Below are 27,560 nucleotides of genomic sequence, written 5' to 3' on the forward strand. Positions count from 1 at the left end.
TTAATGTCAATAGCCTCATTACGTTGTTATATATTCATGGTTTTTGGATTCTTTGACATCTTTTTGGTTTTGTACTGTTGGTTCGTCAACTACTATTTCCTGTTGTTCTGTCTGACTTCTGGTACGCTGTGTGCATCTGAAAGATGGTATACTTATAAAAAACATGCAAAGTAAAATTGACATTAATATTGACGTTTTCTAAAAATAAAATGGATTTTTTTTTAAGATTCTCACCTTACCTTTTCCATATCTCTAATTTTATCAAAGGTTATTCAATTTTAATTGTTTTGACCATTTTTTAAAACATGGGCTCCTTCCACCTACCACTTCGTAAATGCTTGTTTGAAATAGTTAGGCATAGAGCAATAATTTAATTCCAATGAGCTTGAATCTGAAAATATGACACTTCTAATCCGAAATGTTTGATTGATAAGATTAGTGATGGCAAATATTTGATGCGACTGTATTACATAATTGTATTTCCGTTTTCTTAAAGAATGTTTAAATGAAGATCACGACGATACTGTAAAAATGAAAAAAAAAACAAGGACTATACCAATCTCTTTTTTTTATTAAACTCACATGAAAAGAACTACAGCACACGTACTAAAACTGGCCATAATAATGAAAACCATTCCTTTGAATATTGGTCGTGTTTGATGATATATGTTGTTAAATACTGTTACACCACCAAGCCTGCATGTTGCTTCTATGAGGTATATATTAGAGAAAAGGGTTCCTATGAATAAAACAAAAACTTATTTTATGTTTGTGTACGTATTTTAATAATTTATCATTATTTTTCTACTTTTCATAACAGGACTGAAGGGTCTTTCGAGATGAGAAATTCGAGATTGTTAAATACTAACAATTCAGTAGAATATTTGGAGTTAAAGAAAAGATTTTGTAAATCATTTCACACTGAGTAGATACTTGCTTATTGTTACAATTGTGTATGCCGTCACTGATTTTCAATTATTCAATTACATATACTCATTAAAGTCAATTTCAACAGTTCGGTGATAAACGTTAAAAAATCAACTAAATGTTCGTCATGACATTATTTTGAATTTAAAGAAAACTTAAACTTTCATAAACTGAATTTGTTGACTCTGTTTTTTTTCTTTTAAAAATACGGAAAAGTTATTTTATTTGTGTATTCCTTGAATTCTTTAAACCTATGAGCTTATTTTTATAGGTTCAAACCTACTGTATTACTTCATAAAAACATACTTTGAATATTACCTAGTTTGTCTCTTAAAACCATCCTGGACAAAAATGATTTCAATAGAGGATTTGGTAAAATTCTAATTACTCCAATAGCTGTGGCTAAAATATTAAAACACAGTAGTCAAAACTCAAACATTATCAAATCAATAAATCATTTAATAATGCAGAATTAAAACAAATAATGAAAATGAGAACAGAGAGCGTAGATGGTACTTAGCTTTTAACATGAATCTATAGGTTCATATATTTTCTTAAATTTTATGTATAAAGAAATATATAAACAGGAATACACAAGGAAGCACGACCGATCGTATAATAACGATTTTACTGGGTCTGTTTGATTTCATGTCATAGATTTAGAGTATATGTTAACCATAGGTTTTTTTTTTATTTGATTGATTTTTTATCTGTGCAGAATCAGATTACGAAAGTTATCTTCCCTGTGGCAGCCTTGTTTCATTTATTCAGTGTTTACATTCTTTTCTTTTTAATAACCAAACATACTGAACCAATACGTAAGCCCATCCAAGTTAAAGGTTAAGTTGAAGTTCGCATGGATATGGATTTAACTGAGTGGAATTATTGACTTGCAAACCAATATACATTATTGACAAATGTTAACAAAATTGAACAAAAACAGGCCGACTATAGCGAAATGTCATATTAAAATTCCGCTTTTTTAAATGTTTAAAACACAAAATCATATTTTTATATTGCCAACTTCGCAGGTAATGCCTATTAATGATAGATTGATTGGTGTTTAACCCCACTTCAGCACTACTTTACTATTTAGTTGTGGTCAGTTCATATTTCGGTATGATCTATAATAACTGAAATATTTTGAATATAAATAAACACAAACTCTAGTTAAAATGTCTTTTTCGCTCATTAATAGTTAGAACTGATAATATTTTATGAGACAATATGAGCGTCTTACCTGTGTATATAAACCAATCAGCTGCGAACATTCCGAACATTACCAAAAAAGCAATGTTAGAAACAAAACCTAAAATCGTTATCGTTTCATCTTTGGTGACCATCAGAAGACATTTGAGGATCACAACACTAAACACGTACTGAACGACATCAACTCCAGCAGCATACCATCCTATATGTACTGACGACCAACAGAAAGGTATTCCTAATGTGTATAATGTCCGAATGGAGCCGAACGAAGAAACAGGAAAATGGTAAATGAAAAAAATTAAAATGGTTATGGAAAAAATCTTCCAGCTGACGTTTCTTGACAGGGATTCCTTTTTTGTACAGAAAACATACACTCCTTTTGTTTTAGCAGAAAATGTATATGTTTTCTCTTTCTCGGTGTTTTCCTCTTGAAAAGTACAAAACGATATGAAAACAATAATGTTTAAACCAGTAGATATTATATATGGATATGTGAAACCTAGAAGTTTAATTAGATATCCTGTTCCTATTTCAGAAATACATAGTCCTAATCCCATCATAGATTCATAAAGTGCAAATGCAAACGGTCGCTGTTTACCAGCTTTCGTACAATTCGCCAATATTGAGCAACATGCAAAATGATATGCATAGTGACTCCCAGCGAAACCTTCAATGCAACACATCAATAAATACCAATATAAATTAAGATCTGCATACACAATATAAGTACGGACGAAAAATGATATCGCAGTTAGTCCTAAATTAAACAATATAATTGGTTTCCTTCCCAGTTTATCGGAAAGTGGTCCAATTAAGGCAAGAACCGGAAGTCCTATGCCATATATAACAAGTGTAATATACCACGTCCAATCTGTTGCCAATCCCTGTATATAATTATCACCAGTATTTGTTGTATTGTCCAGACATTTTTCATCATATTTTGAAGTGTTGCCTTTCATTTCCAAAACAGTTTTATTGCTATTCGTGTGATTTTTCAAATAAGCGTACACAAACTGTGTTTCCGTTATACTTCTCATTTCAATAGCGCATCCATATATTAATCCAAAAAGACTGATTTTAAATTGGTTATTGAACCAACCAGAAGTACTTTGTTCCGATTGCTGTGTTTTCAAGAGCGGCCTGTTTTCGGTCATTGTTTTACTTATGACTGTGCGAATCTAGATCAGTTATCCTATCAAATTATTTATATTCCCCTTGTTGATTCAGATAAGATAAATAAACCCGTTTACATTTGACACAATAATATTTATTTCTTGATGTATATCATACCTCGTGAAATTATTTATGGCAAAGAATAGGTGGTTAAGCGGTATTGTGAATATGCATGCAGTTGATAATATCGGTGTGTTACAGTAACAAAACATTTGTAAATGTCATTTTGATATAAACTTTAAAAAGATTGAATGCTAGTATTTAGAAAATAAAATACTCAAAAGACTACAAAAGAAGCAAAAAGAAATTTTCGTTCGTTTTCTTAGATCTCTTGTATATTTATTTTCATAATATAGTTTGTATACTTAGGATGTTCTATCCATAGTAATAGACATTTCAGCTGTGTTTGTCAATTTCGGAATTATTGGTCTTTGACGCTCCTTTTATTTGTTATATTTGGATTATTGTATGGCTTGTTTTTGCTCCAGCGTCGAGAACCTTTTTTTATATTCCCTTGTATAATATATTATGTAGTACTAAGATCCATACAATGTCATATTGATACCATTCTGACTATAGCACTTCATAAAAAAAAATGCAATACTTAAAATAATCGGAGATAATATTGTCAAGATGCATTTTATTATAACTTATATAAACAGGTATTATAGATTAAAAAATATATAGATAGTTCGATCCAAAGAAAAAATAAATCCCGACGAATGCACTGCTCGAAGCGGAAATCTCGTCATGGTCTGTTTCAGTATGTTATAACACCTTCGGAATTCTGTTTACATATAGCGCTTATTCAAAGGTAGTGATGATGGATCTGTAAGTCATACCATTTAGACATTGACCTGTAGTATAGACACATTTCTCTTGTTAGTATCGTATGTCTACATCTTCTTTCATTCATTTTACGTATATGTTTTTTTTATAAAATAGTAAGAATATTCGTATCCACTATATGTTTGTACAGACTATACTTTGTACAGATTATAGCCCTTCTTGTTTAGTTTTTTGCGATAACAAGTATATCTTCCTTCTGTGATTTCTCGAGATTTTCTTCACAATCGCAATTTTCTTTCCTGTTCTGAACTGTTGGTTCTTCAACTTTAATCTCTATTTTATCTGATTGAGTGTTTCTGCATGTCATGCACCTGAAATGTAAATGAAAATATCGTGACACGTCAAGGGATATTATAAGTATACTCCCTTTTTTTTTTTTTTTTTTTATTAAAAGCAAATTTGCAGCTATTGGATAATTTTACCTACTACTCCATATACAATTCAAGCAGAGGGAAATATATTCAAGGCAAAGAGCCTCCGAATATCTTTTTTTCGCTTTTTTGTAAAAACTGCAAGTAAAAATGTAATTGGTAAAAACATTCAAAGCGAAATAACTAAAGTGTTTTAGAATTATAAGAAAAATATAGATAGCCTCAATCCTGGGGTTCCAAAAAATATGAAACTGACATAAAGAAATAATAAATACTTGGATTGAAAACAATATGCATTAAACACTTTTTTCTATGGGTTATTGGTGAGTAAACTAGTCTGATTACTCTATAACAGTTCTTGTTAATCAAGCCAGTTAATACATCAGGAACTTCCCCAAAAACAGAACATCACATAGAGCTGTTTGTCTTTTTACATGTTTGTCTTTTTACAATCAATTCATTCATTGTTTGGCGTGTCTGCATAGCTTTTAATATTGCTATTTTGTATAGTTTATATTTTATTTATTATTATTGGTAAAATGAGGTTTGAGTTGGGGTTTTTTGTTCTCACGACAAATTATACTATTACAAGTGTTCTTTGACGCAAAATTAGGCATTCTCTTTTGAATTTTCTTTATCCAGGAATAGATTACCTTAGTCGTATTTGGCACACCTTTTTGAATTTTAGGTCCTCAATGCTTTTCAACTTTGTACTTCTTTGGCTTTTTTATATTTTGATTTTAGCGTCACTGATGAGTCTTATGTAGACGAAACGCGCGTCTGGCGTATTAAATTATAATCCTAGTACCTTTGATAACTATTGAATGTCTTACAAAAGTTTACATTCAACAAGAGTGAAATAATCTACACGAAAATTGAATTACATTACTACCTTAAATCTACTCACATTAAGAGAATACCAGCACACAATGGAAATAAAGCCATAACAAAGAATACCATGCCTTTAAATATCGGACGAGTGTGGTGGTATATATTGTTAAATAATGTGGAACCACCAAGTCGGCACACAGCTTCTAGTAGGTATATATTAGCAAAAAGGGCTCCTGTAATGAAAAAAAAACATGCGAGTAAGCAAAACAAATAGATCTATGTGTTCTTAAAATGAAAAGATAATGCCTGACCATTCATCTTTTGTAAAGAGGGCATGGTTGATTTTAAGTGAATAGTTTGATTTGGAATTTTATGAAAACAGATATGATTTGTTTCAAAAGGAACTTGAAAATAACAGTTTGATTCCATTTAAAAAATTGTTACAAAAATATCGAACTCCAAGACAAATTTAGATAGGGGAAGCCTTACGTTACAAATCTAAATATTAGTAATTAACGAACAAAGTAAAAGAAAACCGTCATATTCCTAACTTGGCACAGGCATTTTACGAAGAAATGCTTCAATTGTATATATGCATCATTGAATTTTGAAAATTGTTTACCTTGTTTGTCTGAATGGACCATTCGAGAAAGGATTGACTTTATTATCGGTATTGGTAATATTCGGATGACACCAATGGCAGTAGCTAAAATGGAAATCATTGATTAATCTACAAACACAATATTAGAATGGGTATTATATATCTTATTTTTTTCGTGTTCACGCAAACAAATTAAACAATGCAAAACCACGAGCATTGCTAAATATTATAAATCCCTTTCTGGGAAGTCTTTTGTAGACATAACACGAGTCTGTCGTATAAAATGATAATCCTGGTATCTGCCATGAGTTCATTTTGTTGATTCCCTCTTAATCGACAAATAGTATCTTTACAAGTACTATATATACCATGGTTTTTACGAGTTAACATATTTAAACAAACGAATCCGAAGGATGAGTTTGTTTAAATATGTTAATGAGTAAGACACATGGTATATAAAATTTGTAATATAAATAATGATTGACAGCTTCAAGACCTTCAACTAATATTGGAAATTGATCACGTTACAGTTTTATCCAATGAAATGGAAGCTCGCGCAAGTCACTTTTGCGCCTCGTGTATGATCGTTTGTGTATTTCATGTAATAAAACCCTTGAATTTGCAAAAAAGGAAAGAAAATGTCAGATTTTCCCGATTTTTATTTCGTTTTGCTCCCCGTGTATGGTTGTTTGCGTAAGTAACTTCATAATGTCATCACACTGTAAACAAAAATATCGGATTCCAGCGTCGGACAAGGATTAAATAATTATTCTAATGGCGGTAAGAATTGTTTTTTGTTTTGTTTTCAAGTATCATATAAATTAATCATATTTTACAGAATTTTCATCTCATTGAAAAATGCATATTTATACATTTCTAGTTTTCGTACAAACTGCTTTCTTCCGTTATTTTATTAATTCGATAATTAGATTATTTATTAAAACACAATTTTAATGATAAAACACTGTATTTAAACAGTAGCGGATCCAGGGAGCGTAGATATTTGATCGCAAAAAAAAATCATGTTTTTTTCAGATATTTGTAGCCGATATTTATTCCCTTTTATATAGGTACCCCCTTTTTTTAAATCGAAATTTAATTGGATCTTTGCAAAGGGAATGATAGTTTCACATTTCAATTGTTTCACAACTTAAAGAAGAAACATTTAGTAATTGTTTCCAAAATTAGGGGAATTCGTAACAATCCTATATAGTTTGAAAAAGGTTTCTTAAGATTTGGGTACACATAATTTTTTGCTTTTTGTTATGAAATGAAAACAAATGAAGATCTTGACCTTTTAGTATGTTTAACAGTTTCCTAAATATTCAAGAGGAGGATACATTTAAAACTGAAAAGGTGGAGCTTCAGCCATGGATTAACATGAACATGAATATGTTATACCATGGCTGAAGCTCCGCCTTTTTCCCTTTGAATTCTAGTTGAGTTGCATATTTAATTAGCAAAGTATGGTACAACATTACTTTGCATATAATATACCATGGTTTTCCCTCACCACACTTTTTAAGCAAATTATTTCATAAAAACATCAAAGGAAAACATCCAATTTATGTTACAAACAGAGTTGTTTTATGAACACTGTCATAACACTGATTGCCTAATGGCATTCAGATGTTAGTTAATGGCAAACACTTATTTATAGCTATACATTTGTAAAATGTCCAAAAGGAAAACATGATTATAGGAATGGACAAGAATCCGAGCTATTTATAGCCATACTAAAACTATATAAACCATGAAGAAAAACAAACGTGAAATTAATATTATACTATATGCTTATAAGCTGTATCTGATATATAATATACAAATCAGAATTCTTAGCAGCAAATTAAAGAAACATCTCAAGAATTTACCCAGGTAAATCATCCAATCAGATGACGAAAATCCAAACACTATGTAACACGTTACTGAAGAAGTGAATCCCAAAAAGGCTATTGTATGGTCCTTCATACAAAGAAGAAAAGATTTAAGAATCAAGATTCCAATGACAAATTCACAAAAATATGCAGCAGCTGTATACCATCCTACTTTGACAGAGGTCCAGCAAAGAGGAGCTCCAAGCTCATACAATGTTCTTATACCTCCGTTTGCCAAATAAGGAAATTCATTTGTAAAGTATACAAGTATATACATCAAAAATAATTGTCTAGTAGAATTCATTAATATGTTAGTCCTTCTACACAGTGAACATACGTCAATAAATGAAGACGAAATGTTTACAGGATTCTGCTTGATTGGTAATTTATAGTTTTCCTTCGTGATGATAATTAGAATAAGAATTAAAACTAATAACGCAGTTCCTGTAAGGAAAGGGTACGTGTATCCAGTCAGCTTGATAAGATAACCAGTCGTTATATCAGAGACACAAATTCCAATTACCATCATAGTATCAAATAGTGCTATATTGAATGGTTTAGATTCATCTTGTTTTGTGCATGTGTTAAGTATTGAAAGACAAATAACATCATATGTATAATGGCAACCAGCTAAACCCTCCACAACGCAAAATAGTAGGTACCAGTATAGATTCAGTTTTGCATACACGGCATATGTCCGCAATGCGAATGTTATCGCAAAAAGAGAGACAGTAAAAATAAGAACTGGTTTCCGACCTACTTTATCCGACAAAGGTCCTAACACAGACATAACAAGCAATCCAAAACTGTAAATCACAAGTTGCATGTACCAAGTCCAGTCCGATGCTAATCCCTGAATATAATCGTCTGTTGCAGACGTCAAATTTTCACTGCAGCTCATCTCTTTTATCGAATTATATTGTTTTACCGATGTATTATTAGTTGGTAAATTGTGATCCTTAAGGTACGAATATATGTACTGAGTTTCTGATATGTTCAGCATTTCAAGAGAACATCCCCAGATGATGGTATAAATACATATTTTAATACGAGCGTCAAACCATGATGACTTCTTGTCTATTTTCGCGATCAGTATTTGTTGCTCATCCATATTTACTATTCTGATGGTCGTGGTTGGAATCCAGAGGCAAATATATCATGCATCTTCAGAACGATATTTTTATTTTGTATGTTTATATTTTGTAATCCGTACGTTTAATTTACTCAGAATGTATTTGCCTAGGAAAGATAACACATATAGTGATCAGTTTCTGTATATCATTGTGAATTGTAATAATTATATTTTGATAAATAAGCACATGTTTATATCGGTAATCAACTACTGTAACACATGATGTTGTAGTCCTTTCCTTTAGGTACATGCATACCTACTGATATAAATGTTTAAAACTACATGCATCGCCAAAAACGATAACGTTTGGTTTTAAAATTGAGAATGATTTTAGTCTATTAATCATGTTAATTATTAGTTACTTTTTAAACAACTAGGTCCCACATTTTATTCAAATATCTGCTCTCAATAAATTAAGTGAAACAAATACAAAAATAAACGTAAAAGTCTATAATACTTTAAGTTGAGTATCAAATGAGTATTCAAAATATAATTAAACAATTATGTTAATATGTCTGTACCGAGTCAGAAAACTTGTCACTAGTTCTATTTGTTTATTTCTTGGAGGTTTTTCTGTATTTAGTATTTCAGTAGAAGATTAATTCTGCATAGCCTTTCTAGTCAGATTTATCAATGTTTAATTAAGTTTTGATTATTTATTTTTTTATTTTTTCGCATTTTTGCATTTTATATAACATGTATAACAGGGGTGGCCATTTCAGAAATTTCAATCGATTTCAAACTATCCATCCCGATATACATGTTGATAGATCTTTGCCTGGTTTCATGTTTCATTGTATTATTGCATCATTGGCATATTATACCGTAAATCTTTTTTTCACTAACACTAAATAATATTAGAAATGAGTATCTGAATATAAGTAATAGTCACTTTCGATTTATTCTTGTTCGATAAAACTGAAACATATTCGGTACTATATATGTGATTTGACTAAAATGGACCAATGTAACGTTACAATGATTAAACTGTTTTGATATGTGTAAGGATAACTTAGTTTAGACATATTTATTTATAGTAGTTGTGAAACAAGTTATTACAACTTTTCAATCCCTTTCCACTTTGTCACTGTCATTTAGCGAAATTAGCCTGCTCTTTTTATAAATCTATACGGGTATCTTTTACGTGCAAGATATGTTGCTCTCTCAAAACGCAGATCAGTCATTTATCGTCGTCTTCCGACGGACTATCGTCGTTTTTCAAGACAATATTCGCAAAAAGGGAGAGCCGAAAATTCAATACCAGAAAATTTCTTCCCTAAACGGGGATCGAACCAGGAACCTTAGTGTTAGTAGTCTGATGCGCTTACCACTACGACTCTTCATTTTGTGTTTATTTAAATATGAATAAATATAACTCACCACCATATATCATCCAGTCAGCTGTACAAAATCCGAAAAGCACAAAACTTGCCAATGTAGACGCGTATCCAAACATTGCGATTACATATCCTTTAAAACATGATAGCAGACCTTTTAGAATAACAGTCCCAATCACTAGTTCACCAATGGCAAGTGCCGCACTAAACCATCCTATATGAACAGAAGACCAACAAAATGGTGGTCCTAAGATAAACAACAGACGAATTGTAGAATTTGCTGAAAGTGGCAAAAGATGGAAAAGGTATATGGTATAATATACACATAAATACCTAATGTTGTTACTCACTAATGCATTTTGATTGGAAAAAAGAACGCAGAGATTCTTTGGGAGTGATAATACGTCGACGGTTTTCTTACTGGTATTGTCTTCCAGTGTTAATATAATAAGTATAAGTACGAGACACAGACATACAATTGATACAAGATAGGGATATGTATATCCTGAAAATTTGATAACATATCCTACTCCAATCTGTGAAATACCCATTCCTATCCCCATCATGGCGTCATAAACAGCCAATATAAATGGTCGTTCTTTGTTCGGTTTGGTAGAGTTTGTAAGAACCGCACTACAAGTTAGATGATATACATAGTGACATCCAGATATGCCTTCTACTGCACTGAATCCAACATACCAGTAAAGATTTAAATCTTCATATATGGCGTAGGCTCTAGCAGCATATGATAAGATTGTAATCATTAAATTGTACATTAACACAATTTTTGCTCCTTTAAGGTCGGACACTGGACCTGCTACTACCAGTACCGGTAAACATATGCCATATGTCACAAGTTGAATGTACCACGTCCAGTAAGATGCTAGACTTTGTATATAGTCATCATTCTCTCCAGTCATATTGCCTGGACAGTTCTGTTCGCTCAAATTGTTTGACGTGGATTCATAGGTAGTGTTTTTATTTGTGTGTTTCTTTAAATAGGAATACACATATTGTGTTTCAGTAACACTTTGGATTTCCAATGCACATCCATGCAACATTACAAATAAACACAATTTAGTACGAACATCAAACCAGCTACTTCTTGCTTCTTTTGTTAACAATTTTTCACGCTCATCCATGTTAACTTTTTAATACTCAGTGAATGGATGGATTTATTATTTTCATATCAATGATTACGTGAAAATCGTTTATTTGGGCAGTAGATTAAAATCTAGTCCAGTTTTGCAGTATTTGTATCACACTATCATTAGTGTGTAAGTATAAATAGAATGAAGATAACATTAAGCAAGAAAACTTCGTAAACTGTATGCGTACTGTTTTTTAAGCTAAAGAACTGTACGCTTAGTGTTGTTTGTGCTAAATATCAGTTACTGTACACCTATTGTTGTTTATGATAAAAAAAAAATGTACGCTTACTGTTGTTTGTGTAAAGAGATATTCACTTACTGTTGTGTGTATTAAAGCACTGTACATTTATTTCTGTTTGTACCAAAAAACTGTACGCTTACTGTTTTTTGTACTAAAGAACTGTTCGCTAACTGTTGTTTGTACCAAAGAACTGTACGCTTACTGTAGTATGGCCAAAGAACTGTACACTTTTTGTTGTTTGTACCAAAGAAATGTATGCTCACTGTTGTGTATGCTAAAGAACTGTACGTATACTTCTGTTTGTGCTAAAGAACTGTACGCTTACTTTCGTTTGTGCTATCTGTACACTTACGGTTGTGTGTGCCAAAAAACTGTACACTTACTGTTGTTTGTGGCAAATAGTTGTACGCTTACTGTCGTTTGTTCTAACGAACTGTACACTTACTTTTGGTTGTGCTAAAGAACTGTATGCTTACTGTTGTTTGTGCCAAGGAATTGTACGCTCCTTGTTGTATGTGCCAAAGAACTGTACGGTCATTGTTGTTTTTGCTAAAGAACTGTACGTTTACTGTTGTTTGTGCTTAAGAACTGTACGCTTACTGGTGTTTGTGCTAAAGAACTGTACGTTTACTGTTGTTTGTGCTTAAGAACTGTATGATTACTGGTTTGTCCAAAAGAACTGTGCACTTATTGGTGTATCAGTGGCGGATCCAGGGGGAGTGTTCCGAGGGTTGGTACCCTCCTTTTTTGGACGATCAATGCATTTGAATGGGGACATATAGTTGGAACCCCCCTTTTGTCCTGGTTTGGGACCCCCCTTTTTTTCAAATGGCTGCATCCGCCACTGTGTTTGTACTATGTGCTTAAGAACTGTACGCTTACTGATGTATGAACTAGTACTAAAACACTGTATACTTACTGGTGTATGTGCAAAAGAACTTTCGTTAACTGTTGTTTGAGCTAAAGACCTGTACACTTACTGTTGTTAATGGTAAACGAAAACTTAACCAAGTTTCTACAGTGTAGATGCAATCGGGTTGGCACCGTTGCTGGCTTTCTCTTTTTAATCTTTTCACACATTAATATTATCCTGGGACGTGCAATAGCTCTCCATATGGTAGTAGTTTTGCTCATTGTTCAAGGTCGCATGGTAAATTGTAGGTGTTGACTTCCTTGTCATTTGTTCTTTGTTGATGGTTAACTCGTTGGCAATCGTGTCATTTCTATTTTTCATAGTTCTTGATAATGTAAGATCGTTGGTTTTCAATTGATAGACCAGTTTGTTCGATATGATAAGACCAAATCTCCCCCTGCCTAACTTGTTTTCAATGAACACAATTATTTGTTTGATAAATGTAAAACGCTGTTCTTGCTGAATAAATACATAATATTACTTGATTGGAAACAATTCCAATATATCTATTCCTCATTTGCTTGCCGTCAAGAACATTATTGGTGTACAGTCTGCAGTGGAAGGTAACTTTTCGCAAAAAAAAACTACACATTTTATTTGGGGGGATCATGCCAGTACTGAAGCTGCTTTTGAATAAGAGTTTGTATATTAAGTTCAACAATGTTGAGTATGTGAATGCCTTGTTAATAATCGTGTATTAAACCATAATTTCGTTAATATCAGACTTTGATCCAGAAGAACTTAACTTTGATTAATATGAACATTCCTTTTACTTTTAAGAAATTTTTTTTGTTAAAAGGAAAGATATAGCAACAGGATAAATATGTTTATCTTATTTTGAATCATAAAGACATATCCGTTTGCATGTACACATGTATACAAAATTGTGTTTAATTATTTTCTCTTTAATATAAACTTCAAACAAAGATTTATATCAATGCAAAGGTTATTTTGTCAAATTACTTCAGGTAAATTTGATGAAAGTATTAATGTATTCCCCAGGTATCATACCTATTGAAAATCTACATAAATAGCTACGGGCATATTTCTTGTTTGTTTTCATTAAATTTCCAATATCTTATGTATCAGTGTTGCTTTCTATGGTATCGTATCAATCTTTTTCTTAAACAAAAACGATAGCATAAGAACTACGACATAAATCACTCCATAGTACTTACACATGAATATAGGATTACATAATATTAAACCTAAGGTTTGGTATTGAATTTCATCTTGCTAGCTAACAATTCAAACCGATATTTTTCTGGTCTGATAATGTTGTTGAAAGGTCGCATATCTTATAGTGACAAGTTCTCTTGACTATGCTGTTTTACAAAAAACAGGCCTATCAAAACAAGAGAAGTTTGCTCAATTTGAGAAAAAAACAAGATCGTTTACAGTCTCAAAAAAGAAAGAAGAAACAAACTACATTTTTGCAAAGTGTATCCCATCTTAATATTCTAAAATGTTATTTATTTACTAGTGTATTTGTATGTGTCATAAAAATATACATGTACACTCTAAGTGTATATGATCTTTACATTTTTAAAGTATGTAACCTTTGAGTACTTGATTAGCTTGTAAACATGTTGACAAGTTTGGACAATTTGGTGGTGTCTTTTGTACCATGTCTGAATACAACAGCCAATCGACATTATTTGCCAAAGACATCTTCAAAATATAAGCCAACATAAAGCCCTTAACAATAAGCAGGTGTCCAGGAAACAATTCGCTATCGATATTCCTGACAAGGGGCTGCAGTATAGATAGTCATGTCACCGTGGAATATATTTATTTCACACTTTAAAGAATTTGTTCCACATAACCTTTACAAACGTTGAACACTTAGGCCAAATTATATATTACATGGTATATTAGTTAGCAATAATTGATAAAGCAATACGTAGAAAACAATTTGAAAATAAGGAGATGTGGTCTTGCTTCTTTTACAATTTATTATTTTGCTGAATTTGATGAAAAAAAAAATAGCGCTAAAATGGACATTGATATTTTTGGGGCCCTTTATAAATGGCTGGTCGGTTTTAGCCAAAGCTCTGTGTTGAAGACCGTAATTTTACCTATAATGGTTTAATTTTACAAATTGTGACTTGCATGGAGAGTTGTGTCGTTGACACTCATACCACATCTTCTTATATCTATTGATAATTGCACTAATCGCTAAAATGGGTTAAATATTTTTTGTTAAGATAGGTTACACTTTTGGGCTAAACCATCCGATTTTTTCACGCTTACATTTTTTAGGGAAATATGATTTAAACATCGAAATTTCTAATGTATGTTAGCTAAACGGGCAGTTGCCAATGTTTATTTGTGATTTGTACAGACATTGTGGAAATAACACAACGACAACTATAAAACCAAAATAAAACATTAAATTGAACAGATATTGTTTATTATGTTTTTTTGGTTTCTTCATAGTTTAAAAAAAAACAATCTGGAGCCAGTTTCCTATTACTCTAACGAATGATCAGCTGTCAACTCCATCATTACAACCACGAAACATTAATTCTGGTAAAGAATTTCAAATTACATATCAATTACAATTATTTTAAGAATTCATATAAACTGAAACATGAGCATTGCATAGTTTAAATTCACATTTTACACATGAATGAAATCATCGTTTATTGTGGTTTACCTTAAGGCTTCTGTCTTATTTATATGTTGTCAGTAAAAGTAATGTTTACAACATTTTCATGTTGAAATGCAGTTGAGTATATCATTAATCTAACATGAACACATATGTATGATCAAATACGTGTTAAAGTTCAAGGGAATTAATTTGTGAACGATCTATGCATGTGTGTTTTTGTCCAAATTTGAGATTTATACATGCACACTACAAAAGGAATAGGGTCACAGACGACGTTTTTACGGTAAACACTATTCAAAGTAGTCAGAGGCAGATTTAATGCGAGGGGTGGCATGGGCCGCAAAGACTTTTAAAACGTCAAACTCTTGACGTTGACTACTCACCCTTTTGAATATGGATCAATACTCCCATCCATTGTGAAAACTCAACATATATAGGGAGCCACATCATAAGTAACTTAGTATTATGATATACTATGTGAGCCAATTCTGTAATGTGATCTCCGTTCAATGATAACTTACTTTCTTTGATAACAATCTGATGCAGACCTACATGTGGCTCTAATATAGCATATGAGTATAAGGAAATCAGAGAACATTATTTTAGTAAGTTTGCTTTGATAAAAATGTGTCTCCAGTAAGCAATATCAGTCAGTATGTGTAAACATCACAATAAGATCGACGAGAAAAACGCATACTAGTATACTAGTATGTGATTTTGGCACTTTTCGATCAAACATTAAAATTCGCATCAAAATCTCTTATAAGATGAGATCAAAAGGGCTGACAACTAAGGGGAAGGTGTCAATGTCATTGTGGCTGTCACCAGCGATACATAGTGAACATTTGTTAATGTTTTACCCACAAGTCCTTCCAAACGACTGAACATAATGTATCCATACTTGCACAGGTTTTTCCAATGAACACAAAGTTGGGTACCTGTTATTTTAATTATTAATAAAAGCGATTTGGGGAATTCCAAAACCAAAACCAACCGCTTGAATACAGCTTTATTCCTTATCCACACATCGAGCTTCTGCGGTTACAATATACTCAATTTGCCGATGACGGTGAACTCGAATTTGTTTGGCCAAACAGAGGATCTACGTAGAATTTAGCTTAAGATTAAATCAGAGAGATTTTAAATGCCGTATTAAGGTCAATTAAATGGATTCACAGGTTGATAAATGGTCATATCACTATACAAAGTATTAATTGGTAGCCATCCGTGAATTTAATTATTATCTGCCAGGGTCCCTGACATTCGTTTATTTTATAAATTGCGAACCGTGTATTCTTGCTTGGGTGATTCTTTTACTTAAATAAATTTCATAGCGATTAGACGGAGGATTTTACTTTTATTATTAGTGTATGAGGTGAAGAAAAAAATAATTACATAGGTGTCGTTTCAAGTTACTTTAATAAATGTACTAATTCGATGTGGGAATTGACAAACTCAGAATGCAGAGTCCGGTAACATTGTGTGGCAGACATACAACTCTATATACATGTATTGAGATAAAATTTAAGTATCACTTTAGGTTTCTCTTAAACACTATATATCATATTTTGGCAGTTTTATTTAAATAACATACAATTGAATATGCAATAATGTAGAAAATTTGCCCATTCACAACACCCCATCCCGGATATTCAGCATTTTTGTTCCATGATCAAACTTTCATGTAAAAACATTTATTTGTAGAAGCTACGATAACTTTATCTTGCATTTTTCTTGTATGCCTGGGGCCGTGTCAATGAAAGTATCCTAGGATATGTCCTAAGATAGGTCTTAGGACATTATTTAGGATGGTCTTAGGACGTGTCTGAGACATGTCTTAGGATGTAAAACAAAGCTGTCTTAGGACAGTCCTAACTACGATGGTCCTAGGACCATCCTTACACATTTATTTAATTGAAAATATATGTAGAGATTTGTATGAAATAGATTAAATTGTATTTTAGAACCTATATGTTAAGACAGGGAGGATGACTCTTATATAGAAAACAATTAACGCAAAATACAAGTTAAAGTTTTTACGGAATACTAATAAATACGTTATTAAATATGATAAAAGATATAATTAAATTTAATACGAAAACAAAAGTAAATGGTCACAAAACTTTGTGATATTCGTGCTGCAATTTTAGTACATAAACTAGTTTTGTACTTAGGTCCACTCGATTTCATTACATGTATCGAATTTGAATTAGGTAAAAAACTAAACTTTTCCCATATTTGAATTATAATTCAATATATCAGTGTTGCTTATGCTGATAGTATTATTTAGTTTTCAAAAAAGGCAGCACGAAATAATTTATTATAATACAATTAAATCTATAACAAATATTAAACTTGGCAATATTTTTTATTAATTTTATCTAATGATAGTTTAATATTGTATTAGTATTTTTAGTATTGAGTTTATGCCATATTTGTTGTTTTTATTACGTTTTAGGACGATGTAACCTTTAGGACTATCCTAAGACACCTAATTGTTTATCCTAACTTTAGGACCAAATTTAGGACGTATCTTATTTTAGGAGACTTTCGTTAACCTGACTTAGGACTAAGACGTGTCCTAAGACCATCCTAAGACATGTCTTAGTCCTAGGACAGCTTCGTTGACACGGCCCCTGGCGTTTTCTGACATGGATGTTTTGAAGTCTTGCACATTTTTACCTTGTTGAAATCAAACCTAGATTGTTAATGAATGCACTAATGAAAAACCATTACATTTTGAGGTTTTATTAAAAACAAATCATATACATTTATATTATATAGTGTGTATTTCCACTTATGATAATAATTGTTAGTGCTGATAAGTTTTAGAAGGTAGAATTCAGACTATTGGAGTTTTCCTGCGAGAGAGCTTTCACATGTTTGATGGAGAATTGTCTCATTGGCACTCACACCACATCTTCCTATATCTATTGGATGGAGAGTTGTCTCATTGGCACTCACACCACATCTTCCTATATCTATTGGATGGAGAGTTGTCTCATTGGCACTCACACCACATCTTCCTATATCTATTGGATGGAGAGTTGTCTCATTGGCACTCACACCACATCTTCCTATATCTAGTGGATGGAGAGTTGTCTCATTGGCACTCACACCACATCTTCCTATATCTATTGGATGGAGAGTTGTCTCATTGGCACTCACACCACATCTTCCTATATCTAGTGGATGGAGAGTTGTCTCATTGGCACTCACACCACATCTTCCTATATCTATTGGATGGAGAGTTGTCTCATTGGCACTCACACCACATCTTCCTATATCTATTGGATGGAGAGTTGTCTCATTGGCACTCACACCACATCTTCCTATATCTATTGGATGGAGAGTTGTCTCATTGGCACTCACACCACATCTTCCTATATCTTGTGGAAGGAGAGTTGTCTCATTGGCACTCACACCACATCTTCCTATATCTTGTGGATGGAGAGTTGTCTCATTGGCACTCACACCACATCTTCCTATATCTAGTGGAGTTTAATAAAACAAACAAAATGGTAAAAATCATTGATTCACAAAAGATGAAAGAGTATAACGAATAATCAAGCATTTGTATTGTAAAATCTTGAGAAATTGAATTGTTATAAATTAGGCCGTTAGTTGTCTTGTTCGAATTTTTCAAGTCGGGACCTTTTCTGTCTGTTACTTGTTTACATTCACGTCATTTGAACTCTAGTTGATATTTGTTATAAATTGAAAACATAACATGGAACACAGCTTTTTATGTGTATTCTGGGTGTGTATCATTTTGTGTGTCTATATATATGTCATGTAATATGATATAAAGCTTACAGTAAATTGTTTTTCGATGATGTATCCCTATAGACTTTACATTTACCCATGGGCTACTTTCAGCTTCAAAGTAAATATCTTGTTCATGTCAAGGTAAATCTCTCCTTACAGTTTCTGATGTGTATATTAATTTCATGACCTCAAAATTACAAATATGATCAACATTGTCAGAATTGAATATTTTTCAAATGATGAATTTGTAGGATGTCCTAAGGAAAAATGCAATTTGTTTCTTCATCAATTGGACAATTTTTATTGTTTAAGCTCTCGGTCATGTCTCACTTATCTATCTACATTTTATTTCTAACTATTAAAGTGCTTATTTTAGATTAATTTTTTTGATTGTTTTTTTTTGGTAATTTTATTTATGTGTGGAAACTTTGACCAAGGCATATTTTGTATGAAGCGCCTACACTAAAAATGTGCACAAGATCACTTCCTTTACAACCCTATGCAATTACAGAAAGAAGCTCTCAATTCTTATTGAAACGTTCATTTGGCTGCAACCATGAATTTATGAGATTTATCTCATGTTCGTTTGATTTCCGGTGCATTGTTGTGAAGTTTACACGAGAAGCATGTGTTGTCATGAATGCTCAATTTGATTAAGAAATAAAATTTGGTATTGCAGAGGCGGATTTAGGTTGCTTATATAGGGAATTACTGAGGCGTGACTGGAGCGGGCCCCCTCTTAGGTCAGTCAGTGGGTCCCCACTTATGAAAATTCCTGGATCCGCCACTGTATTTGAATTGCTTAAGCAAATTAAAAGTACGGATTCTTATAAAACTATATATGTAACATATATATAAAAGATTATGGAAACCTACTTTTTCCATCATAGATTTTCATTACTTTCAAGATATTTCTCGGCTCAGTAGCAATGTTTAACTGCAATAGTATAAGTACTTACTTGAATGATTGATTGCTTAAATCCTTTTTGGTTTAACGTTCTTTTGAGATATCAGTGTTCTCAGGATAGGAAGCATACATGTCACAAAGAAGTTTTGATGTCTGCAACTTCATTTTCGTTTTATCGTTTTTCGTTTTTGTGTTTTCTGTTTTGATATAACAAATTGTGCTTATTTCTCAAAAAAACGTAATTACAAAAATAAAAATAAGAAGAGTACCAATGAGAAAAAAACTCTCCACAGAGAAAAATAATGGGATATGAAGACAGCTGAAGACAGCTTTTTCACAAACAAAATACCATTAGCATAAAATCACGAGCAACAGATTCTGCGGTAAATTTCAAAATAAGAAGATCAGAAATAAGAAGATGTGCCACAGTGGTATGATGGCAAATGAAACAAGTTGGTGGCTAAAGATCTATTAAAACAAAAAAAGGCATGGACCAATTTAACTTTTATGGCCAAGCGAGTTTAATAAATTTTTCGTTGGGTTCGTGTTGCCTAATTTCAAGTTTTGCTCGTCCGCTGTTGTTCGTCTTTTTTTTCTATTTTTTTGTCATGGTATTATCTCGTTTCTTTCGACAGAGACTATGTTCTGACTGACGTTGCACCTCATTACATGTATAATGTAATAAAATATATTAAAAGCCCTAGTAAGTTACTTCTGATGATATTAAGTAAATCAAAAAAAGTACAAATACCCGAGGTAATTCAGTAATTTTGTTGAAATCGAACTATATCTTTAAATTTCTCAGAACTACGTCTTCTTGTATTATTAGTCACGCGTCGCCGTTTCTCAACACAGACTTTTTAAAATTGCATTTCTTTTAAACCAATACAACAATAATATTGTTGGTAAAACAATCCTATGTATATCAAATATTTAAATAGAACATATATAAAATATTTAAATATTTGTCCTATATAAAAGTGGCTGACCTTACATGTGGTAAAGGGATTAAGACCACAAAAATTAAGAGGAATGCTATTGGCAAGTTTTCAACAAGTGATGAAGATCCGTAGCTAAGGACAATAAAGTACTATAAAAACACGACGCATCTTTTTGAATATGTAAGGTGTAATGTATACCATGCGATTTACATACAGTTAAAGAAACTTGCATCTGATATAATTATGATGTCAACCGGTCACGATGTAACTGATAAAACATGGTGTAATCAATTGTATGTTTCATCATGGTATAGAATGATGGAGGTCGCCAGTTAACTTTTTGTAAAGACAACTGTGTCAGTGTAAAATAAATCTTAAAGTAACATAAATTTAAATATTTTATATTTCGATACATATTATATGACACTGGAAAATAGTTATTTTATCGCACACATATATAGCACTTTTATATAATGCTGATTAAATGCACCCGTTTTCGGTAATATTTTGATTCTACAGAAATGTTTGATGTTTAATTTTATAGTTTCGTTATAATCTATCATAATCTGGATTGTTTTCTACCTGAAGTCGTTTAAAACTTTCCATATCATATTCTGGTACTGTGTCGCTGTACCTAACCACATCCGTTGGTGGAACCGATTCGGATTTTCGTTCGTTGCGTTTCCAGGCTTGCTGTTTGATTTTGTTACCTGTTTGTAGGTCGGTTGCAGGTACATTTCTAGCATGAGCGATTTCTAAAGACTGCATGTCTAGATGATATCGACTACCGCTATCGCGCGTCTTGGTTTGATCGTCTTTTTTCGAAGCCGATAATGCAGACCGAATATTCACTGAATTGGCATCCAATTTTCCTCCTTTGTGCGTTTCTTCACTTCCACGAATTTGTTCATTAACTTTGTCTAATTTTGGTGCCAATAATGCACCTTTTATTAAAACAGAATTGGCATCAATATGAATTGGCTGTGAAGAACCCTGATCACAGTGTGATTTGCAGTATACGTGTATATCCAAATCGTAAATTTTATTATGGCAAAAATTCTTTAAATTTAGTTTTGTCCCACATGTTTTGCACGTAAAACACCCTTTATGGTATACAACATCTTTAACTGGTCCTATCTTTTCCATCGGGTATACCTTTTTCATACAACGATAGCACTTATCTTGAGGATATTTAGTTTCGATTTTCAACGATGAAGCCCTTGTTGGAACTTTTTGAACATTTGTGGCTTGTGGTTCGCTAAAATGTCGAACAAGAATTGGTGATTTTGGAGAATTGGGTCCAGGGCTGTTATCTGAGAACGATAAGTTCTGCATTCCTATTCCACTCGACGACGGCGAAGCAGGTCCAGATGATGTCGTACTGCTGGTTTCAGACAACATTATCTGTCGTCTTGTGGTAGTGTTTGGTGTATTGGGGGATGATAAATTCACTGGTGTTGATACGAACTGTGGACTTCTTGGAGAATACTGTGGTTCTTCATAGTTTTGATAGCCCTCGATATCTCTTCGAACAGTTTTTCTCAAGTCTACAGCAGATGGTATATTGTTCTGAAGTTGTAACATAAGAGTAAGTTGTTGTTTCGATTCATTACTAGAAGGATCAAAAGACTGACCTGACAACATTGGCTGTTGGTACATTCCTGGGTTTGAACTGTCCATTGTCGACTGTGGGAATGGAATGTAAGACGTCGGATATGTCGGTGAAATTGGTAATACTCCCGCCATAAGTCCAGAAGATGTTGGCACAAAGTTTGGCATTGATTGAAAAATATTGGGCGATGTCACATTCTGGCTCTGATATAAATCAGGCTGAAGTCCATTTGTTAGTGTTAAATTTCCCATTTGAGCGTTTAATTGCATTTGTTGAAAAGCTAGTAATTGTTCAGGTGTAAAAGTCGTACCAGTCACATTCTGTTGTTGAGGCAAAGCATTAAAATGTCCAGAACTGCTCAAACTTTGATTTAAATTATAATTCACATCCATTTTCAAAACAGGTGGAATTTATATAAAAGTCAAATAAATGGCAAGAATTTAAACAGGTGTTGTGCGGTAGACCTGAGTTTTTCTTTTAAACGAATTACTGTCCTCGTTTTATTGTGCCGTATATACACTTGTAAGAAATGACAAACGTAGGGTAAGATTTCAGTGTCATGCTTGGCAGATTCACACCAATCATAAACAACTTATTACCTGATTATTTTTCATTGTTCGGGGGAGATTTTTAAACCGTATATTCTTATTATTGCATTGTGTATTTAAAGAAAACAATCAACATCTTAAAGAAAGGCGATTTTGAGGATTGATATTAAAAGGAATTTCACTACTTTGATTTTAAATCTGTTCATAATATCAACTTATCCATCTAGCTGATTATATATCTGCCTATCGATAGAATAATAACTATCTTATAATTTATTATACTGTATGCCTAATTTGTCTTTCCAAGCCATTAATTTCTTTTATTCACTTATTTCTTTAACCTTGTAAACAAATATGTCACATAGCTATAATTCACTATGAATATCAAGTTTTGATTATAAAGAAATATATCTAAATTTTACAATTGAAGGTATGCATGTATGGTATTTCTTAATATGCTTTATCATTCAGGTTTATAATTTCGTAATGCTTGGTGTATATAAACCTGCATGCGTGACAGTAATTACTACAAATAATGTATGGCTTATTAAATTCATTGAAGTGTTTGAGCGTTTGATTTTTCATTTGTCAAAGGACTATCCGTTTTAAATTTTACATTGAGTTAGGTATTTTTGTTACTTTACTTTTTATAATATCAAAAACATATGAATGTGTACTGAGTCTCCTTTCGTAAAATATGAGCTGGCAAACGATGTTGTATCCAGTAGTAACGAATTGTTTCGAATAAAAAATGGCAAAAAATATAGACATGGCAAGTGTTTCTTTACTGGTAACCTTAAGGAATCTGATATAGAAAACTATATAGATAAACGCAATAACTAAATGATCCAAAACCTGACTTACTGCATATAAGGGAGATGCGGTTCTATTAATTTGTTTGGAGGATGAAGAAACCTTCAAATATTGATACCAAGCAGTTGAATAGTACTTAGGATTCTTAGTTGAATAGTCATATCCAGCAAGCGTTTGATCATTCTATTGTTGCCGTTGAGAAATGTCCAGTAATAATAATTTGAAGTACATAAAGCTTTTATAAATAGTATCTCCCCGTTTTGGGAGTTGTTAGATACATTCAGATAAGGAGATGTCAGATAAATAAAAATAAGGAGTTGTTAGATAAATAAAAATAAGGAGATGTGAGATAAATAAAAATAAGGAGATGTGAGATAAATAAAAATAAGGAGATGTGAGATAAATGACAATAAGGAGATGTGAGATAAATGACAATAAGGAGATGTGGTATAAATGCAAATGAGAGAAATGTTCACAGAATCTAACTGACAAGAAAATAGGCAACATTAGGTCACTATGTGGATTTCAGCAATGAGCAAAATGCACACTGTATGATCATCTATGAAATATTAACCAATCCAAACGAGAAATCCAACAGCCTGAATTATGACAAAGCTTTCGAATTATCGTTTTTGATAAGACTGTTACTTATATCAATTTTAACATAAAACGTGCGTAAACACAAATGTTATTTTAGGTAAAATATATTAATTTGATCATGTTTACGACGTCTCTATGATATAATAAATGACATTTATTCACTATAGTGACCAGACCTTATTTATTTATTAATAACGCAACAAAATTTACTGGTCCTAAACAATGTATGTGTAACAGGAGGGATGGGTGGCTATGCGTCACTGTCCTCTCGTGTTGATTGAACGTGTCCGTCTCTTCCGGACAAAGGTTCGTTCTACTGGAACTGAGCTCTGGCAAATGAGACCAAATACAGATGTTCAGATATTTTATTAGATATTCTACATACATTTATACATGATTGATGAAGCCAAAACATTTATTCAATTAAGTTAAGTTCACAGTCAAATGAGTGCTATTTCAACCTCTCTCGGTTTAAATTTTACCCAGTACAAATGTTTCTTTCATAAATCTATTATTTTCATTTAAGAGGGTATAATACCTCCTAAAGAATGGAAAAGTCTTCGATAAAATATCCAGTAAGTTGGAAGAAACGTCTACCAAATCATCACGAAATGATTTCATTTAAATATTCACTTCAGTATTTTGCTTTTGTGTACACACAGTGATCTTGTTATTTTTTCATCATCCTTTATTCTTGCCATAGAAAATAATTTCAGCATCTCCGTTTCAAATTTTGACATACTTTATTCTTTTAGTGATTTCCTATATATATTGGACGATTCGATTGCAAAAACAGTGTTCAGTTCTTGTGAAAAATAGGAAGGATCAAGCTTAATTTTAGTGATTTCCTATATATATTGGACGATTCGATTGCAAAAACAGTGTTCAGTTCTTGTGAAAAATAGGAAGGATCAAGCTTAATTTTAGTGATTTCCTATATATATTGGACGATTCGATTGCAAAAACAGTGTTCAGTTCTTGTGAAAAATAGGAAGGATCAAGCTTAATTTTTTTTTTATATAACTGTCAATGAAAAAAAAAATATAAAAAAATTACAATACAAATGTTTTATTTGATAACCAAATTACAACGACTGATGTCCTCACACAAAAATAGTAAAAAGTTAGGTGATTACATGTGAAACGCATATATATATATTCTTACATTGATACCAGTGGATTATCGGATTTATCCAATCGAGATAGTTAAATTATCAATTTTAAAGTCCGAGCCGCCTCGGCGAGGACTTTAAAATTTATAATTTAACTATCGAGATTGGATAAATCCGATAATTCACGAGTCACTATGTAAGAATCTGTTTCTCTAATGATTAAAAAGACATTTTCTTTTTTGTTAACCGAAAATCCCCTTCGAGTGCCTTTCACATTGCACGAAGTTGTCAATTTCATTAACACCTGTTATCATATTTTGATTCATTCAGTTAGCTTAAAAGGTCATGACCCTTAAAATCATCCAATGATCTTTTGAGATCACCAGCAACCACACGTTGATTAAATTTATTTATACAATGGGTTCAGAAAGGGTTAAATTTCCAAAGAATTAGAGAAACGCATATATCTATTCAATCGATAATGTAATGCAAAGTCTGCCTCATATCTCCACTTACATCTCGAAAAGTCATGAGAATGAAGATCGACCGAGAACTGAACTTTATGACAAACGGGATGATTTTACATTTCCAATAATTGTAAACTTTTATTCATATTTCGGAACAAAGCAGAAGGGAATGCATATTGAGTACATGTCTTCAAGTTGATACGATATTCCAGAGCTTGCGTTTCCTTGTTTAACTTGTTTCTTCGGGGAAAAACCCTCCTCCTCCACACACAGTTGTTTTACACTCGTTCCATTGGTCGATAACGTTTGATTTTGTCAGATTTTTAAAAGAGTCCCCCTTTTTAATTTATTTTGGAGTTTTTGGTATTATTATTACTTTCTTTCTTATTATGAAGCATTGACGAGGGTTGTTGCCGGCTTACTTAACGCTATTGATAAAAGTCTTTCTTTCGGAAATTTCAGTCATGGATTTCAGCATGATTTTGTCGACCGTTATGAAATATCTATGTCATAGATGCATGTCTAGGGATATGTCCCGAGACAACTGTATAATGACAATCCGTACTCCTTACCCTTCTCATTCTAATTCATATATAATCTGTGTCTGTCAAGTTTTACTGGCGACGCTAGAATTTAACACCATTGTTCTAAGTAAAATAATTTGACTGAAATACTGTCAATCTAAAAACTAGTACATCAACTGAGAAGATAAAATTGTTAAAGAAAGGCGAAATATACTTAAATTCTAGCGTCGCCAGTAAAACTTGACAGACACAGATTATATATGAATTGGGTTCTTGCACATAAAAATTATGAGGTTAAGACTTGAATTCGACAATATTTAATATCTTTGAATACCTGGTGGAACTCGAAAGAGATTTGGTAAAGGTAAAGGATGCTGTTCTTTAAAGTAAGGAGATTTGGTATTTATTTATTTTTTTAATTTGCAAAAGATCTGGTATTTGATCGTAAATGCAGATAAATCATAAATGCTATACAGAAAAGATCAAAATCTACAAAGTCACTTGTTTCATAAAAAAGTGGAACAATATCAAAGTTATTATTATTATTATTCAATATAACTGTAGATGCATTAACGTAGCATACATTCTGTAGTTTTGAAGGAAATACAAAACGCGTCACATTATCCTATGCGAATTGTTAAAGATATATAAAACACGTTTTAGAATTCATTATGGTCATATTTCAATTTATCATTCTACATATGAAAGTTAATCGTTTGTGTGTCAAATAGTACAATAAAGTGTACATTTTTATAGTCTTTGAAAAGGTTCAGATAAAAAATTATATCTGGTTTTGTTAAATTTTACTATAACTGATTGTGAAAGTTCAGGTAACACATTCTTATGATTGGGATGGGTGACCGAGTTAAATTAGTAAAAATGTTAAATGAAGTATAAATTTATGAAAATAAGGCGGATTATAGGAACAGTTTTTCTTTAGTGCATGGCGTGCAAATATCCTAAATAGGAAGGAGGATAGTATATATATCATGTGTTTTTAAAAATATGAGACAGAATTTCTCAACGGTGAGTGCCCCTGGTATGAA

The 27,560-nt window shown here is 32.2% G+C and overlaps 3 protein-coding genes across 3 annotated transcripts; all 3 read right to left on the minus strand.

The window, feature by feature from the left end:
* Window positions 1-4,321: 4,321 nt before the first annotated feature.
* LOC134696819 (proton-coupled folate transporter-like) lies at window positions 4,322-8,946 on the minus strand. Its single transcript, XM_063558809.1, has 4 exons — window positions 7,833-8,946; window positions 5,983-6,066; window positions 5,437-5,593; window positions 4,322-4,469 (listed from the first exon to the last, which is right to left on the minus strand). The coding sequence occupies exons 1-4, from the start codon at window positions 8,944-8,946 to the stop codon at window positions 4,322-4,324; spliced, it is 1,503 nt and encodes a 500-aa protein (XP_063414879.1).
* A 1,372-nt stretch (window positions 8,947-10,318) lies between these two features.
* Window positions 10,319-11,446, minus strand: LOC134696908 (lysosomal proton-coupled steroid conjugate and bile acid symporter SLC46A3-like). The gene has a single exon (XM_063558909.1). The coding sequence runs from the start codon at window positions 11,444-11,446 to the stop codon at window positions 10,319-10,321; it is 1,128 nt and encodes a 375-aa protein (XP_063414979.1).
* Window positions 11,447-21,224: 9,778 nt separating this feature from the next.
* LOC134686849 (uncharacterized) lies at window positions 21,225-23,004 on the minus strand. Its single transcript, XM_063546664.1, has one exon. The coding sequence runs from the start codon at window positions 22,841-22,843 to the stop codon at window positions 21,389-21,391; it is 1,455 nt and encodes a 484-aa protein (XP_063402734.1). The 5' UTR covers window positions 22,844-23,004; the 3' UTR covers window positions 21,225-21,388.
* Between the last annotated feature and the right edge of the window lie 4,556 nt (window positions 23,005-27,560).

This window comes from Mytilus trossulus, chromosome 1 (assembly GCF_036588685.1).
Source record: "Mytilus trossulus isolate FHL-02 chromosome 1, PNRI_Mtr1.1.1.hap1, whole genome shotgun sequence".
NCBI lineage: Eukaryota > Metazoa > Mollusca > Bivalvia > Mytilida > Mytilidae > Mytilus > Mytilus trossulus.